General features: G+C 43.4%; 2 protein-coding genes across 13 annotated transcripts in view; one reads left to right on the top strand and one right to left on the bottom strand.

The window, feature by feature from the left end:
* Positions 1 to 197, bottom strand: part of LOC136793321 (uncharacterized) — an 89,425-nt gene extending 89,228 nt beyond the window's left edge. The window contains exon 1 of the mRNA XM_067022530.1: positions 16 to 197. Within this exon, the coding sequence (XP_066878631.1) occupies positions 16 to 197 (182 nt within the window). The remainder of the gene's footprint in view (positions 1 to 15) is intronic.
* Positions 1 to 17,557, top strand: part of TRMT9B (tRNA methyltransferase 9B (putative)) — a 58,734-nt gene that overhangs the window by 980 nt on the left and 40,197 nt on the right. For 3 of the 12 annotated variants that reach the window (XR_010838529.1, XM_067022756.1, XM_067022757.1), the window contains exon 1: positions 162 to 537. The exons of 2 other annotated variants lie outside the window; for them this stretch is intronic. The gene's annotated coding sequence lies outside the window, so the exon portion shown is untranslated. Of the gene's footprint in view, positions 1 to 4; positions 538 to 3,004; positions 3,107 to 5,239; positions 6,353 to 6,779; positions 7,845 to 17,557 lie in introns of those variants that run through there. 7 more of the 12 variants (XM_067022758.1, XM_067022759.1, XM_059049468.2 and 4 more) reach the window with 5 other exon arrangements.

The raw sequence follows: 17,557 nt of genomic DNA, 5'->3' as shown, positions 1-17,557 counted from the left end.
CCGGGAAGCCCGTACCCGGGCCGCGGCGGGAGGAAGCACTGGCGGAGGAGCGGCCCACAGGCTCTGCCCGAGGCCTCCGGGGGCCGCGCAGCAACTTCTCTTTGGAAGCCCTGGGGGGCGCGCGCGCGCGCTCCCACTCGGGCACGCGCGTCCCCGGCGCCCCGTTCCCCGCGCGCGCTCCGTCTATTTTTTCCCATCGTTTTCATTCTCACACTCTAAAGTAGGTCACTGGGTGGAAGTTACAGCCGGTACAGACCCCGGCTTTGATGCGAAGGCTGATTTTCACCCCCGGCCTCGGGCTGGGGGGATGCACTGCAACTATTCGGTTCCGTAGAGCTGCCCGCCCCCATACCTTGCAGCCAGCGACGGCGACCATGGCGTTGACGATGGTCCGCAGAGCGGAGCTGCGGGAAGCCTCTTTGCCACCCTAGTTCGGCCGGCCCTGCGCCTGCCCCTGCCCCGCGGACCGGGAGGAGGGGGCGCGACAGGTCGCCTCCCGCGCTCTCCGGCGCCCGCGTCCCGGGTCTGACCGCCTGGGTGAGTGCCTGCTCTTCCGCTGTCATTCCAGTGGCCGAGGGTAACATGTTTACCTTGAAAACTTAGACGTGATCCGAACAGCCAGCCGAGCCTGGCGTGCAGTAAGGGACTGCGGGGATGTGCTTCAGATGTTACACCGGATAAATCAGAACCCAGAGCTGTAGGGGACATGTAGTGTCTAAAGGTGAAAATGAATTTGTGTTTTCCTGGAGTACACGTGTATCTTTCCCTTCAGAAGCTATCACTTGGGAATTGATTTTTAACTAGCAGGAGGCGATGAACTAAGCTAACTTGAAACCAGAAAGTTTGTCAGAATATTTTTTAGTTGATCTGGAAGAACTTACTTAAATAGCCCAAGCTAATGTCAAAAATACAGTCTAAGAAGGAATAACAAAATGCGATGGTAGGATTTGTATAATATTTGCTATCTGTGTCCTTATGTATTATCTGGCTTCTCTGTGATAAATGTTATAAGCATGGGATGCTTTAGGTAGAAAAGAGGGTAAGGTTGTGAACACCTCCATGCAAAGCTTTTTATGGGTTGGTCTGCATGCATTTAAGTGTACACTGAACATTTCCTGTGGGCGAAGAGCTAGAACGTGACTATATCATTTTGAGGTTAAGGTTATTAGCAATAATACAAGTAACAGTTGGCTTTTAACCCCTTGTTTCAGGGGCTGAAATACTATTATTCACGTGACTCATCAGCATAGCGAATCCTTGACTAATGAATGGTTAATCTGTTTTGAAGTTTAGGAAGAGAGAACTGTAGGTTCTTCTGTCCTTGATGGACAGCTGAAAATGCAGTATAAAGGACTCTCCAGGGATGGTGAGGGATGCTCTAGAGTAGCTCGGAGGGGAAGATCATTTGGAGAGAATGAAAGTGACTCCCTGATGGCCACTGACTGCCCATAACTTCTTTTAAAGTGGACACTGACAGGTTGAAAAGGATCTAAGGAAACTGCTCCAGAGAACTGCTTTCTTAATGCATTTGGTAGGATTTGAGAGGGGAGCTGTCTACAGACGTTTCTCTTCATTCAAAAGAAATCCTTTTTCTAGAAAGATTCAATTACTGTAATGATGTTCTTTGGAAATAATTTGTCCTTTGGTGTGTCTGTCATAATATAGCAAGAGCACCAAGGGAGTTCAAAGGTTTTAGTAAAATTTTACTTACCAGAGGGATGGGAAATGGAAAATGCTATGTCTTCATGGTTAACTCTGCATTAAAATGGAGGGGCGGGGTGGGGGGCTTCCCAATACATCTTAAACCTCTGTGTATGTATCGCGATATCTTCTAAAGCCAAATCCTACTGGGGATTAAGAGGGCTGTAAAGAAGGTATTAATACTTTCAGTATTTCTGATAGGTGGATATGTGAATACTTATATGCATTCCACTTGTAATGAATTAATGTAATTGTAATGAAAGACTCATATCTTAAATGGGCACTGAGTCAGCTCTCACTGTGATTTAGCCCTTGGTATGACGAATTGTTGCGATCAAGCTGTCAGCACTTCTCTGTGCAATCTTATGTTTCTACTCGTGGATAAATTAGGAAGGGTTTTGAGGAGAGTGGCAGGAAAGGATGAAGACACTGGTGATTTATTTAAAGGCAGACGGAAGGAACTGAATATGGAGGCTGACTTTGCATACCTTGGTCGCTGGTTGCTTGTCAAAGTACGGTGGTGCTAAGTGACCAGTTGAATGTCCCTCAGCCTGTGTGATTCTCTTCTCTTGATGTCATCAGACAGTGCCTGGACCTCTAGCTAAGATGTATGCAAAAGAAGTGACACCATTCACTTTGGGTATTCACTTCCCATCCAGAGACACTTCTAACCACTTGGAGTTTGAGCTCCATTACCTGGACTGAATCCCAGCTCTGAGCCATTTCCTCATCTGTGAAATGGGAATAATGATACTTCCTAACTAAGGTGGCTGTGAGGAGCAAATGGAGCATTTTACTTGGTGTAAAATGCACATTGTGAGCTGTCTTACAAGAAAGAGAAATACTATGACTTAAATATCATCTCCTAGGGGCTGCAGAGGGGTTGCTGTGTAATTGACGGTAGAATTGAATATCTGGGTGAGGGGCTCATTCCACTGTCCTGGTATACTTAGTATACTCTCAGAGAATATAGTATAGGGTACACTAGACTCTTAGTAATCAGTGATTTCTGGGGAGTTAGAGGCTCATACCGTGAAACTTGCATCTTGCACAGGCCTTTGGCTTACCTAGGTGAAAGAAGTTACCTGTGGTGATTTTTGGAGATAATGATGAGATTGAAGGAGATGACCCATTGAAATTCTAAAATCAAATTTAAACCTTTAATTAATTAGTTTCTCTTAATGCCATTAGAAGTGTGGCCCTCATAAAATGATAATAGTCTGTAGTTTTCCCCTGGACAGTTATATATTTAGAAATGGAGTATTTGGACTTTGGGGCTGAAGCAGCAATATGATTCATGCAGGCTTTAATCATTCAGCGTCCCCAAGGCACCATGCTAAGCCTTCAGAATGCAAGAAGAGCAGACCTGACCCCTCCCGGAAGCATGTCTACTGGTAATACACAGGTAAAGCTGTCATTATAACTGTGCTAAGTGCTATGCAGGAAACATGTCAAAGACAGAGATGGGGAATTTGACCTGTGGAGGGAGGGGGTCGTGAAGGAAGGTCTTTGGGGAAGGAAGAGCATTTGATGCCCAGTGAACAGCACCTGCAGAGACTCTGCACGTGGTGCAGGTTCCCTGACTGGGGAGGACGGTAGAGAGAACAGGTATCTTTGAACTGGCCCCCTAGGGCCATCACTGCTGAAGTCTGGAGGTTGGGATTCAGAGCCGCCACCTGAGCTGCTGACATCAAGAGCACACTCTTTGAGCTGTGTTCCAGTGATCAGAGGAGCTGCTACAATGCGCACTCCACCCAGGAAGCTAGTAACGCAACATGGCTACCAACGTCAAAAACAAGCTAGCAAACATCTTCCTTAGACACCTGGCTTCTCATCCAGCTCCTCTCACTGGCAGAACCTAAGCTGTGCCCAGAACTCTAGCTGCAAGGGACTCTGGGAAATGTGGTTTATGGCTTTCCAGCCTCAGAGATAGAGGAAGGCACACTTGAAGGAGACCAGAATGAATGCTGAGTGACACTCCATGTCTAACGCTTATCGAAAACGTATTTCATCAGAGCTAGAGTATTTCATTCAAAGCAGGTACATGACATATTGTAAGAATCAAAAAAGGATCCAGTTGCTAACCAATGTGCATTTCAATCAGATGGATGTTATAGTCATTACTGCAAAATTGCTGGAAAAAGCATCAAGCAAATAAATCACTAAAAATTACCAAGCGCCCACCTCTGCCTATGGTGGTTCTATCTGAATGCGAAATAATATTCCTTTGTTTCGATTTAATAATCAAAGTAAAATATTGGGAAAATGATTTTTAAAAGGTCCTCCCCACCAAAGTCCCAGATAGCCTATCCGTTTAATGAATAGCAATACAAAGGAAGAACCAAGGTCTGATCATGGAAATAATAGCTCCTGGCAGGCTGGTTCTTTCATTAGATGAACTATCTGTGTATCTGTGTTTCTACTGAATCTTTCTTTGCTCTGGAACTTTAATGGTGCTTTTTTTTTTTTTTTTTTTTTTTGCGGTACTCGGGCCTCTCACTGTTGTGGCCTTTCCCGTCGTGGAGCACAGGCTCCGGACGCGCAGGCTCAGCGGCCATGGCTCACGGGCCCAGCCGCTCCGCGGCATGTGGGATCTTCCCGGACCGGGGCACGAACCCGTGTCCCCTGCATCGGCAGGCGGACTCTCAACCACTGCGCCACCACGGAAGCCCACAAACATAACTTTTATTGTACTGGGAAACCAAAAAATTCATGTGATTCACTTTATTGCAATATTTGCTTTATTGTGGTGGTCTGGAACCGAACCCACAATATCTTCAAGGTCTGCCTGTATTAATGATTGCCCTGGGGAAAAGAAGCACCAGTGGGGACTGCCCCAGCAAACCAGGACTTACGGTCACCGAAGATTAAGGTGCTAGTTGTGTTGTATTACTGCCTTAATTGCAATATTGATTTTTTAAAAACTACGGTAAAATATACATAACATAAAACTTACCATTTTAATCATTTTAAGTGTAGAGTCCAGTGGCATTAAGTACATTCATACTGTTGTGCAACCATCACCATCATTCATCTCCAGAACATTTATCATTTTTCAAAGCTGAAATTATACCTATTAAACAATAACTCCCCATTCACCTCTCCTCCCAGCTCCTGGCAACCACCATTCCTGCTTCCTGTCTCTATGAATTTGACTGCTCTAGGTACATTATATTACTGGAATCACACAGTATTTGTCCTTTGGTGACTGGCTTATTTCACTTAGCAAAATGTCCTCAAAGTTCACCCATGTTGTAGCCTGTATCCGAGTTTACTTCTTTTTAAGGCTGAATAGTATTCTTCTGTATGTATATACACATTATGTTTATCCATTCATTACTAAATGGATACTTGAGTTGCTTCTGCCTTTGGCAATTGTGAATAATGCTGCTGTGAACATGGGTGTGCAAATCTCTCTACGAGCCCTTGCTTTCAATTCTTTGGGGTATATACCCACCATATTGATTTTTTTTTTTTTTTTTTTTTTTTTTTTCAGTACGCGGGCCTCTCACTATTGTGGCCTCTCCCGTTGCGGAGCACAGGCTCCAGACGGGCAGGCTCTGCGGCCGTGGCTCACGGGCCCAGCCGCTCCGCGGCATGTGGGATCTTCCCGGACCGGGGCACGAACCCGTATCCCCTGCATCAGCAGGCGGACTCTCAACCACTGCGCACCAGGGAAGCCCACCACCATATTGATTTTTAAATGAAGTTAAATGGAGGGAAAAAAGAACATTATTTCCTCTCAGGATCCTTTCTGGTTCTACTTCTTTGGCATAATACTCTGTCAGGCTGAAGTCCAGCTATGCCTCTGCAGAATTCATAAGAAAAAGGAATTTGAGATAATCTAAACAAGCTGCCTGCTGAAAAAAAACACCCAGGGTCTCAAATTCCATCCTCACACAAGAAAGGAAGCTAGCCTTTCTGTCACAACTACCATAATGCATTGACCACAGAGGTCTCTAAGTGAAAAGGCCTGGCATCTAGAATGTGAGAGTTGGCGTCACATGAATAGCCTCCAGCGGCACAAAGAACTAGGGGATCAACAGCACGAGATCGAACAGAATTGGTCCATGTGACCAAAAACATTAACACAGGGGACCGTGAACTTCCTGGAAACAGGCAACAGAACCAACAACCATCTGTTGGCTTGGAAGCTGAGATAAAAGGAGATGGGCTACAGTCATTGGCTGTGGACCTTCCACGTACAGAGAAAAATATTCTTCCTTTGGCTGTGGAAGTAGATATCAATGTCAAGAACACTGGTGCACCCAAAACTCAGATAATCCCTTTATGGAAATAGATGCATTAAAATATGACCCTGCATTTGAAATTTTAGATAATTTTATTCCCATTACAGATTTATAGCCCTGGAAAGTTACACTGACATATCTGCTACAAATAAGGAATTGCTGCATTTGCTGGATGGGAACTGTCTCTCTCTTTGAATCTCAATGGCAGATACCAGCCTTCTGTGGAGTCAACAAAGGAATCTCGCTCGTCTCTAACAGCAGCCTTGAAGAAACTTAATAAACATTTGGCGATTAGTGGTAACTGATCTTCAGAAAATACATCTGTAGAAGTTATCTGCCAGCCAGAGATGATAGCTGAGAGCCCAACAGGTGTTAAGGATGTTGAGAAAAGCAGACCCAAAGTGAGTATCTCATGGGTGCTGAAAATGAACAGCATTCACAAGTCTGCTCTCATTAGACCACACTTGTATCAGCGAGCACTGAAAAATTAACAGGCAAATCCGCACAGAAACCTGCACGTGCATGTTTATAACACAAACATCCCAAATTTGCAAATAACCAAGATGTCCTTCAGTAGGTGAATGGATAAACTGTCCGTCCGTACAATGGAATGTTATTCCGTGATGGAAATATCTATGGAGCCACAAGAAGACATGGAGGAACCTTAAGTGCATAACTGCTAAGTCAATAAACCAGTCTGAAAAGGCTAAATACTGTATAATTCCAATGATATGACATCTGGATAGGCAAAACTACAGAGACAGTAAAAAGATCAGTGGTTGCCAGGGGTTTTGGGGGTGGGGGAGAGGAGATCAATAAGGGGACACAGGAGACTTTTGGGGCAGTGAAACTATTCCGCATGGTATGTGGGTAATTGTGTATACGTGACATTTTGCATTTGGCAAAACCCATACAACTGTAGAGTACAAATTATGAACTCTACTATATACTATGAACATTTATTAATAATAATGTACCAATATTAGTTCATCAGTGGTAACCAATGTTCCACATCAATGCAAGATGTTAATTTTAAAATTACCTACATATTTTTAAAAAATTAATAGGCACTTCATGTGCTAGAGTAGAAAATGTTCACTTCAGGGGTCCAGGTGATGGCATGTCAGGTGGTAGGGAGCATGGCTCCAACTCAGGGAAATTAATAAACAACAGCAGTTCTGTCATTCTAATCCCAGCTGAAACATTTCACAAGCTGCATTTACCTTAGGCAGAGAAACTTCACCCAAGCTCTTAGGAGGTGAGGAAGATGTGCTCAATCAGACTTCCGAGCAAACTACTTCTTGCCATCCAGTTGCATGTGGGTTAAAGCCTTGGATCAGAGCCCAGAGAATCCAATGACAGGCCTGAAACCAGAGAAAATGTCGGTCTTGAAGCTGTAAGGCTTAAGCCTCGGATGAAGTGAAGCCAGTTTGCAACCAAACCAACCTGGGACCAGGATGTAGAGAGGAGGCTGCAGCCAGAGCCCAGAGCTGGAGGGGATCTGCCCTGGTTTAAACTCTGCTCCAGCCTAACAAGGAAAACCCAGCTGGTTTCGGTTCTCTGCCTCTGCCTTTAATTCCTGATGTCCTTTTCCTCTCCAAGGTTGCTAATTAAAGAATAAAATTTTAAGTGGTTTCTTGAAGAAAAAGAAAGAAAGAAAGAAAAAGCCTTCATTATCGAGGCTCTCCAACCTTTCACCATTAATTTTTCCTACTGCAGACACTGCCTGGATTCTCCAGGCTGGCTTTTCTCTGCATGAAGCTCTTGAGGATTTGCATCAAGTTGCCAGAAATGCAGACCTACCTTTTCTTGTTTTGCTAGCAAAGAATGTTGTAGTTCCTATGTGACCATGAAAAATTGGGCCAGACCATCCGCCATTTCCTACAGACACAGGTGCACGCCTATATTTATGAAGTAGATGTAGAAACCTGCAAGGGGAATGTTGAGCCAGACATTTTTTAAGTAATTTATGATCTTTTAACTGATAATTTGTCTATTCTACCTTTAAAATTTAGGCCTCTTGAGATGCATTTGCAATATGTGCAAACAGAAGCTTTTTATTTTTATTGGGATGATATATTTTGGTATACATTGATGGTTGTATGTATAACACACCACTTTAGGATGATAGTGAATGTTTGAAAAGCAGAAGCTACTAGAAATCCCACCACTTGTGCTGTTAAAAGCAGATGACTGTGCTGTAGGCAAGACATGCCCTGTTGACTCAACTGTCAAGTGGCAGACTTTTAACCACGTGGTTTGGTGTTTTGAGTGATTCCCAGGGCTTGTGTATTATGATTTGTCCTTTAAAACGGGAAGTTGAAGAATAATTGAATATTTTTTTTAAATGGAGGAAAACTATACGATATATTTTGACATGGAAATTTTTATTACAGGTAATAGTAACCATTAAAACATTTATTCAAGTTTTTGAATACTTCGTGTACCAACTAATTTAGTTAACATTGTGACTACTTTAGTTAGATCATGGATTTGCTTATTTGAACTAGTCTGCAGAGTGGCACGGTGGACCTCTGGGCTTGTAGAATCAGTACAGGTGGATTCTAGTCCTTCAGAGACTAACTATACAGTTTTGTTTACTCGTTGGCTCTCAAGTATTCATAAGTGACACCAAGGGCACGATTTGCACTTACTGTGACATAGAGCTTGAACCTCAGTCCACACACAGCTGGTATTTTCCTCGGCCTGACCACGCCAGCATCACATTCTTCCCTCTCTGCCCTTACATCCTGCAACCATTTCCCTTCAAGCCTTCCTCAGCATGCTGACTCCTTCGCCTGAGCAGCACGTTAGCTGTTTGAGGCTTCTTGATTGCTGGATGACCAGTGGCTTCAGAAAGACTACATTCTGGTCCACATGCTAATGGTCAGTCCCCGAGGTGCCAGCAAAATGACCGTCCTGTGGAATTCAATTGTCATTGTTCTCCAGGGTGGTGAGGGCAGGAGACCTAGGGACCTAGAGACCTAGGGACCTTTGTGATACAGTGTGTCACATGGGGCTCATGGACCCCTCTTTTTTTTTTTTTTTTTTTTGCGGTACGCGGGCCTGTCACTGCTGTGGCCTCTCCCGTTGCGGAGCACAGGCTCCGGACGCGCAGGCTCAGCGGCCACGGCTCACGGGTCCAGCCGCTCCGCGCGGCATGTGGGATCTTCCCGGACCGGGGCACGAACCCGCGTCCCCTGCATCGGCAGGCGGACTCTCAACCACTGCGCCACCAGGGAAGCCCATGGACCCCGGGAAGCCCATGGACCCCTCTTGAAAAGAAAAGAGGAGTGTAAAGCTTGAGGGCAGAAGTAGGGTCTGGGAATGGCTTGCCTTGTGTGTGGTTTTCTGTTTCTGTTTAAGCTCCGTGTCTCTGCTGGCTGAGGAGAGGAGGCCACGGGGCGGGGGCGAGAGCCTAACGCAGGGACGGAAAGAAGGGGCTATTGTCCCAGAAAAGATGGGGTCAACGGAGGAGAGGGGCTAGCCTTGACAGGAGTCTGATGATTCAGAAACAAAAGGGATGTGCAAGACTGGGGGGTAGAAAGAGGGAAACTGAAGAAATTTACATTTTCTTAATGAAGTAGGAGCAGAGTCAGCCTCATAAGGCAGCGTTCTGTCAATATCTCAGGCTTTCTGGGGAAATTGAGTTAGGTTCCCAAAGTAAACAATAAAAGTGAAAGCTTTGTTTTTATATCTCTTTGCCCATATTTGACTTTAGTTTTCTCATGCATGAGCTGTGCAACTTCTCACTTTTTAACAATTTAGGAGGCCATCAAACAAAGATCTGGTGATCGAAGTAGACTGTTGACTGACCTTTCTAAGGAGAAAGCTACTTCTAAAACGTCAGTATTGTCTTATTTTTGTTGTTATTTAAAAACTATTATCAAAAACATTGTATTTCATCCTTATTTTTTAATATTTCACATTTCCACATGATTGGAATTGGGGTACATCTTACAGTTGATGACATAGCATCACCTTTCTTGGTAAAATATTTGTGCTTATCACAAAATAGATGGTGTCTTCGTCAGCACGGGTGCCATGACCCAGTACCGTAGACTGGGTGACTTAAACAACAGAAATTTGTTTTCTCACAAGTTCTGAAGGCTGGAAGTTCCAGCACAAGGTTTTAGCCTGTCTGGTTTCTGGTGAGAGCCCTCTTCCTCCTGGCTTACAGATGGCCACCTTCTCACTGTGTCCTCACATGAACTTTCCTCTGTGTGCACATGGAGAGAGAGAGCCCTCTGGTGTCTCTTATAAGGACATTAATCCTGTCAGATCAGGACCCTGCCCTTATGACTTCATTTAATCTTAATTACCTGCTTATAGGCCCATTTCCAAATACAGCCACACTGAGGGTTAGAGCTTCAACATATGAATTCTGGGGGAGATGCAAACACTCAGTCCATGAAGATGGCTTCCTGGATTCCGTCAAGTGTTGTATAATCATCACCAAGAAATATTTCCATCTTGCCATAGGTGCTTTATGTTAAATCTTTGGTCTTATTTAATTTTGTTTGGATTTATACAGCAGGTTCTTATTAGTTAACTATTTTATACATATTAGTGTATATATGTCAATCCCAATTGTCTTATTTAATTTTTAATTTAGAATCAAACTGTATTTAACTTGTTTTTTTAAGTAGATTATGACGAAACTCTGTGAAGGTTAAAAATGGTATTTATAGTTTTTTTGTTTTGTTTTGTTTTGGTTTTTTTTTGCGGTATGCGGGCCTCTCACTGTTGTGGCCTCTCCCGTTGCGGAGCACAGGCTCCGGACGCACAGGCTCAGCGGCCATGGCTCACGGGCCTAGTTGCTCCGTGGCATGTGGGATCCTCCCGGACCGGGGCACGAACCCGTGTCTCCTGCATCGGCAGGCGGATTCTCAACCACTGTGCCACCAGGGAAGCCCCTATAGTTTTAAATTAGACATAACAGACAGTGTGTCCTTATAGGCTTATTGCTGAAGAAACAAACACTGTCATAAAATGGAGTATGAAAACTGAAAAAATTAAACTTTCCAAAACAGTCTGGTTTATTCTGGGCACAGACTTAATAACTCTTGCTGCTAGAAGTACAATTTACTGCCACAGGAAAGCTTAAAATGTCAAACATATTCTTATAAAATACAATGCAAGCTGCCTGCAAATTAGACCACTTTTTTTTTTTTTCACCTGGCATAATTCCTCCTTCTATGCAGCTTTCATAACTGCGGCACTTAACTTTGAATTGAAAGCCTCAGGTGTGTGAGGTAAACGTTCAAACCCTGCTACTGCTCTGGCTGGTTTTCAGAGGTGTGGACTGCTACAGACAATGGAGAGAATTACGAGATCTGAGCTATCAGGAAGGAGCTCAGTAGAAATGAAACAGAATCAGCACTGATGCGAGCACACAGCAGGGAGCTGAGGTCAGGGAGCTCTGCCTGAAAAACCAAAGGCTGACAATCAGAGGGCCAGCACCCGAGGATTTAGCAGGAGGCCATAGGTCCAGCAAGCCTTTTCCAGCCTCCAGATCATGACCCAGAACCAGCACGGCCTGAGAGCCATCAGTACAAATGTCACCAAACTGGTTCATCCGAAGCTGACCCCTCTAATGACCCATTTTTTAGGTAGGTTTCCAACAGATTTAGTTGTCTGATCTCTTTTAAGCCCCAAGCCAACGAAGAGCAGCAAATTACAAGGGAGAGGAGAGAGAGAGAGTGAAAAGTGACTGCCCACAGCAGGGTAGGGCAGAGAAACAGTCAAGATGCATTCAAAACCCAGTGCCACTTAGCATAAATGCAGACATTCTGTTAGGCTCTGGAGAGCATCACTGCTCTACAATACTTTGTCATAATTAACTCCTATGTTATCAATTTTTAAAATGTGTTATATAGGCTCTTTTGAAAGACATAAGGGAATTCCCTGGCGGTGCAGTGGTTAGGACTCTGTGCTTTCACTGCTGAGGGCACAGGTTCAATCCCTGGTTGGGAAACTAAAATCCTGCAAGTCGTGAGGTGCGGCCAAAAAAAAAAAAAGTCACATATACATAAAAAGTTTGTGGTATATGTTAGAAAGATTTCCCTAAAAGTGATTAAAATAAACAGTACCTTGGTAATGAAAAGGGTCAACCTCAGCTACTTCTAATCTTCAATTATGTGACCTAGGTATTTATTAAAATCGGTCTAAATTTTGAGCTCAGTACCTGTCTAGTTAGCACAGGGCTTCCCAGACTAGTGCAGGAGCTGGACGGCACATGCTAATACCACCTTGCTCTTGTAGGAGCAAGATGCGGCGGGAGATCAGAAAGCACTCTGGCTTCTAGAACAAGCCATCAGCTGGAAATGAGTGAAGCCTGTCTGCCCGGGAGTTGGCCCCTGGGGCGGTGCATGGAGCAGGGGGAGGGCGGGGGAATAACGGCCTCATTCCTCCAGATCAGAGGAGCAAAAAACAGAGGTTATAACGTCATCTCGTTTACATTTTTAATTGTCCCTTTCAAGTTTTACATCATGAGATTATAATCCAAGGGCATTTTAGGGTTAGGTAGCGTCATCGTCAGTACAAGCACCAATGGTTAATACTCGTGAGGTATGGGAAGTGTAAGTAACAAAATCCAGGTAGCATGAAAATAAATTTTTTCACAGTACACAAAAAATTGGATTGAGAAGCAGAAATCTTCTGTAGATTTTGTGTGCAAACACTGCTTAACTGTAGGGCACAAGGTAAATCAATTCCTGTATTTGTTTTCTCTCTGAAATGATCATCTAAAGATACGTACAGGGCCCTGAAATCTTCCACCAGTTAAATTAAACACTAGTGTGTTGGGCAAAAGCACAAGTAAAAAACCATCCAAGGCTTTAGGAACAAGCGTGTTGCATGAGGGGATGAGACAGTGCAGGAGTTTAGGGCTTCAAAGCCACGTTCTTTACTCCTGCCCGACCCTATCGCTTCCACACAAAGACTGAACCTCAGCAGAACACAGGGAAGCCAGAGGACAATGACAAGTATTTGCTCACCTCAGAGGTTTTTCTTGTAGCAGAGTTGACATTCCGTTGGCATTTGACCAACTCAAGCCCACATCATTTGGATTTCTTACGTTTTTGCCCCTAACACACTATACCTAAGCGTATGTATCCTTTCTAATTAAAGCAGCTATTTAAAATTGGTAATTTCTAGGGAAGGCAAATTCTGAATTTAACATTTTTCTTGTTAAGAATGGAAGCTGTCATTCCCACAGTAGAATAACAATCACTAATCAACTCAGAAAGCCAAACCAGCACTAAATACAGTTTTAGAACGTTGTCTTTATACTGTATCGGGATTGTCCATGTGAAAGCAATAGCTGGGACTAAGCTATTAACAAATTATGAATTTCTTTTGAAGCACTGTTACAAGTGTAGTTTACCATTGTCACTGCACGGGATGAAGGACTTTGTGATGCGGTTTCTAAAAAGGGACAACACCGTAGATGAATTTCTATTTTAAATGAGATGCTACCCAGATCACAAAAGACATACATGCTAAGGGGCTATAAAGGTCTGCAGAGTTACCTGCCCTCCCTGGGGCATGGCCTGTTCGATAAGGACGAGGTCAGAAGGGGAACAAAGAGGGCAGAGCTTCCTGATTTCTGTTCCTTTAATCTAGAAAGCCATGGGTTTGCTCTTAGGAATTGCTGGAAAAGAAGAATTTTTCCTTTCATAAACCAACACTGATCCCTTAGCAATTTCTGATTTATTTGTCATATAAGGAGCTACCAGGGCTCTTTTAATTAATTACCAGAATCTCTTCACGTTCTCTAATCGGAGGTCTGAATGTTTACAGAATGCAGTCAGGGTAAGAGGAATCCTAGTGATGTTGCGAGGTTCGAGCTGGAGTCCACGTGGACTGGGTGTCCAGCTGCCCCCCTGGGAGGGACCGGTCCTCAGGATGAGGTGCACAGGCAGCCCGGGCGGTTGGACTCTGAGTCGCTCACGGCAGCCACCTGCAGGGCACCTCCACCTCTCCCAGTAGGTTTCATGCAATTGAACGATGTCGGTTAATTACGAGAAGAGCTCAGGCGTGATGAACAGAAAAGATGCCCTGTATTAACGACCCTGGCCTGGTCTGAGCGGCGTCGCAGAGAGCAGCAACCGATCCGCGGTCCTTCAGAAGTCATCACAGAGGCATCTCCTCCTCACACACTTAGGAAAACCAGAGTCCCTCCCTCTCGTGGTTACACTCCGGCTTCCATCCTGGGCTCTGAGACAGAGCTGCCTACTTCTGTGCTCACACAGGCTTGTAAATCTACTTTCCTGTTTTGTGTCATTTATATATAAACATACACACACACACACACACACACACACATACAGAGAAAGAGAGAGAGAGAGAATTCCTTGAGATCCTAGGCTCCCTCACTGAGAGTAAGTATCCCTTTTTAGCCCCTTCCTGGGGCCCCTCCAATACTACTTAGTCTTCTTCCAGGTAAGAAAACCATATTTTTTTGCTTATATATATTTTATACACACACATTATATTTTACTTCTGTGAACAAAATTGTATGAAAACAACAAATTTACTCTGTTCACTTTTGTAGACATGTGCTATCGTTAAACAGACCAGTTTGTTCTTTCACTGTCCTTGAACTTTTGACTCTGATGTCTTTTACGTAAGCCTGTTTTTCCTCTGTTCGCACTATTTCTAAAGTAGCATTGGACCGACTTTTATACTGTATTGTATTCTCCATCACACAGAACAGTACAGAGAGAATGGTTATAGCAGTTGTACTCTACATTGTATTGTACCATTATTCCAGTTCCTTATTTTTTTTTTTGTTTTCGTTTTCTTTTTATTTTTTTTTATTGGAGTATAATTGCTTTATGATGTTGTGTTAGTTTCTTCTGTACAATGAAGTGAATCAGCTATATGTATACATATATCCCCTCCCTCTTGGACCTTCCTCCCACCCCCCCATCCCACCCCTCTAGGCCATCACAGAGCACTGAGCTGAGCTCCCTGTGCTGTACTGCAGGTTCCCACTAGCTAGCTATTTTACACATGCTAGTGTATTTATGTCAAACCTCATCTCCCAGTTCATCCCACCTTCCCTTCCCACATTGTGTCCACAGACGTCCATTCTCTACATCTGAGTTTCTACTCCTGCCCTGCAAACAGGTTCATCTGTACCATTTTTCTAGATTCCACATATGTGTTAACATACAATATTTGTTTTTCTCTTTCTGACTTACTTCACTCTGTATGACAGTCTCTTGGTCCATCCACGTCTCTACAAATGACCCAATTTCATTCCATTTTATGGCTGAGTAATATTCTTTGTATATATGTACCACATCTTCTTTATCCATTCATCTGTTGATGGACATTTAGGTTGTTTCCATGTCCTGGCTATTGTAACTAGTGCTGCAATGAACACTGGGGTATATGTGACTTTTTGAATTATGGTTTTCTCAGGGTGTACGCCCAGTAGTGGGATTGCTGGGTCATATGGTAGTTCTATTTTTAGTTTTTTAAGGAACCTCCATACTGTTCTCCACAGTGGCTGTATCAATTTACATTCCCACCAACAGTGCAAGAGGGTTCCGTTTTCTCCACACCCTCTCCAGCATTTGTTGTTTGTAGATTTTCTGATGATGCCCATTCTAACTGGTGTGAGGTGATACCTCATTGTAGTTTTGATTTGCATTTTTCTAATAATTTAGTGATGTTGAGCATCTTTTCATGTGCCTCTTGGCCATCTGTAAGTCTTCTTTGGTGAAATGTCTATTTAGGTCTTCTGCCCATTTTTGGATTGGGTTGTTTGTTTTTTTTGATACTGAGCTGCATGAGCTGTTTGTATATTTTGGAGATTAATTCTTCGTCTGTTGCTTCGTTTGCAAATATTTTCTCCCATTCTGAAGGTTGTCTTTTTGTTTTGTTTATGGCTTTCTTTGCTGTGCAAAAGCTTTTAAGTTTAATTAGGTCCCATTTGCTTATTTTTGTTTTTATTTTCATTACTCTAGGAGGTGGGTCATAAAAGATCTTGCTGTCATTTATGTTAAAGAGTGTTCTTCCTATGTTTTCCTCTAAGAGTTTTATAGTGTCCAGTCTTACATTTAGGTCTTTAATTCACTTTGAGTTTATTTTTGTGTATGGTGTTGGAGATTGTTCTAATTTCATTCTTTCACATGTAGCTGCCCAGTTTTCCCAGCACCACTTATTGAAGAGGCTGTCTTTTCTCCATTGTATGTTCTTGCCCCCTTTGTCATAGATTAGGTGATCATAGGTGCATGGGTTTACCTCTGGGTTTTCTATCCTGTACCATTGATCTATATTTCTGTTTTTGTGCCAGTACCATACTGTCTTGATTACTGTAGCTTTGTAGTATAGTCCGATATTGGGGAGCCTGATTCCTCCAGTCCAGTTCCTTCTGTGGGCTATTATTCTAGTTCCCTCCATGAACCATTATTCCAGTTCATTCTGTGGACCATTATTCCAGTTCCTTCCATGGAATATTATTCCAGTTCATTCTGTGGACCATTATTCCAGCTCCTTCCATGGACTATTATTCCAGTTCTTTCTGTGGACCATTATTCCAGTTCTTTCTGAGGACTATTATTCCAGTTCATTCTCATAGCTCCATGGGTACAGGGCTTTTTGCTGTGAGCCTGTGCCGCATTGGTCAGATCTTGGGCTGATGTCTTCTGGGCTGTCTGACATGTTTCGATGTCAGGGAAAGAGAAGAGTTCACTGCCCTGACCTGGTCTTCTTTGAGCTTTGCAATGTATTCCAATGTGTTAGATGTTTCATGCAGCTGTCAATATTAACACTGCTCCACAGATTAGGGTCTTAAAAATATCCAGCCAAGTTTAAAAAGTATTAGCTACAGAAAATTATAATTTCATTTGGACCTGGAAATAGGAATTGGCACCAAAGCTTTTTATTTGACTGTGAGTCACTTCACACTTTCCCAGGCTCAGTCTGGGTGGAGTGATAGGTTTGGAGACTGTGATAAAAAGACATTCGAGGGATAGACTGTCGATGCTTGAAAGTTATCTTGTGCTCTTGGGATGTTAAAGCACATTTCTATTTGAAGAATCAGAGTCTTAAAAGAGGAAGGGCACTTTAGAAATGATCTCTACTTCTTTATATCTAAGTTGAAGTCACATATACCAAGAAAAGCTAAGAGCATTGCCCAAGGTCACATGGCCAGTGATGACCTGGGCCTACGTCATCTCCTGATACAGTATTTTTTCATCACATCAAAATGCCCCGAGTTCTCCTTCTGAAGTTTTATTTGTGAAGTTTAACATATTGGTGTTTTGATTTTTAAACTGTGTATTTTATTGATTGAATGAATGTAAAGGAAGAACACACTCGTGTTTGTCTTCCCTAATCTCACACTGCTTCACTTCTGGTCCCCAGATGTGGAGGTTTCCCATACGTCTGACAGTCTGCCACACCAGCCGAGTGTCCTACAATTTAACTCAATCCTGACATCATCCACCTGGAGATAGACTTGGACACCACAAGTCAAGGGCTCAGTCCCACAGATTGCTACCCTCCTGCCACACACATACACACACATTTCAGATGCCAATGGCAAGTCCAGGTTGTCACCTGTGCTCTGACTGGTTAATAAATCGGGG

The sequence above is a fragment of the Kogia breviceps genome, chromosome 20, assembly GCF_026419965.1.
Source record: "Kogia breviceps isolate mKogBre1 chromosome 20, mKogBre1 haplotype 1, whole genome shotgun sequence".
In the NCBI taxonomy this organism is placed as follows: domain Eukaryota; kingdom Metazoa; phylum Chordata; class Mammalia; order Artiodactyla; family Physeteridae; genus Kogia; species Kogia breviceps.
This window is presented reverse-complemented; position numbering and strand designations above follow the sequence as displayed.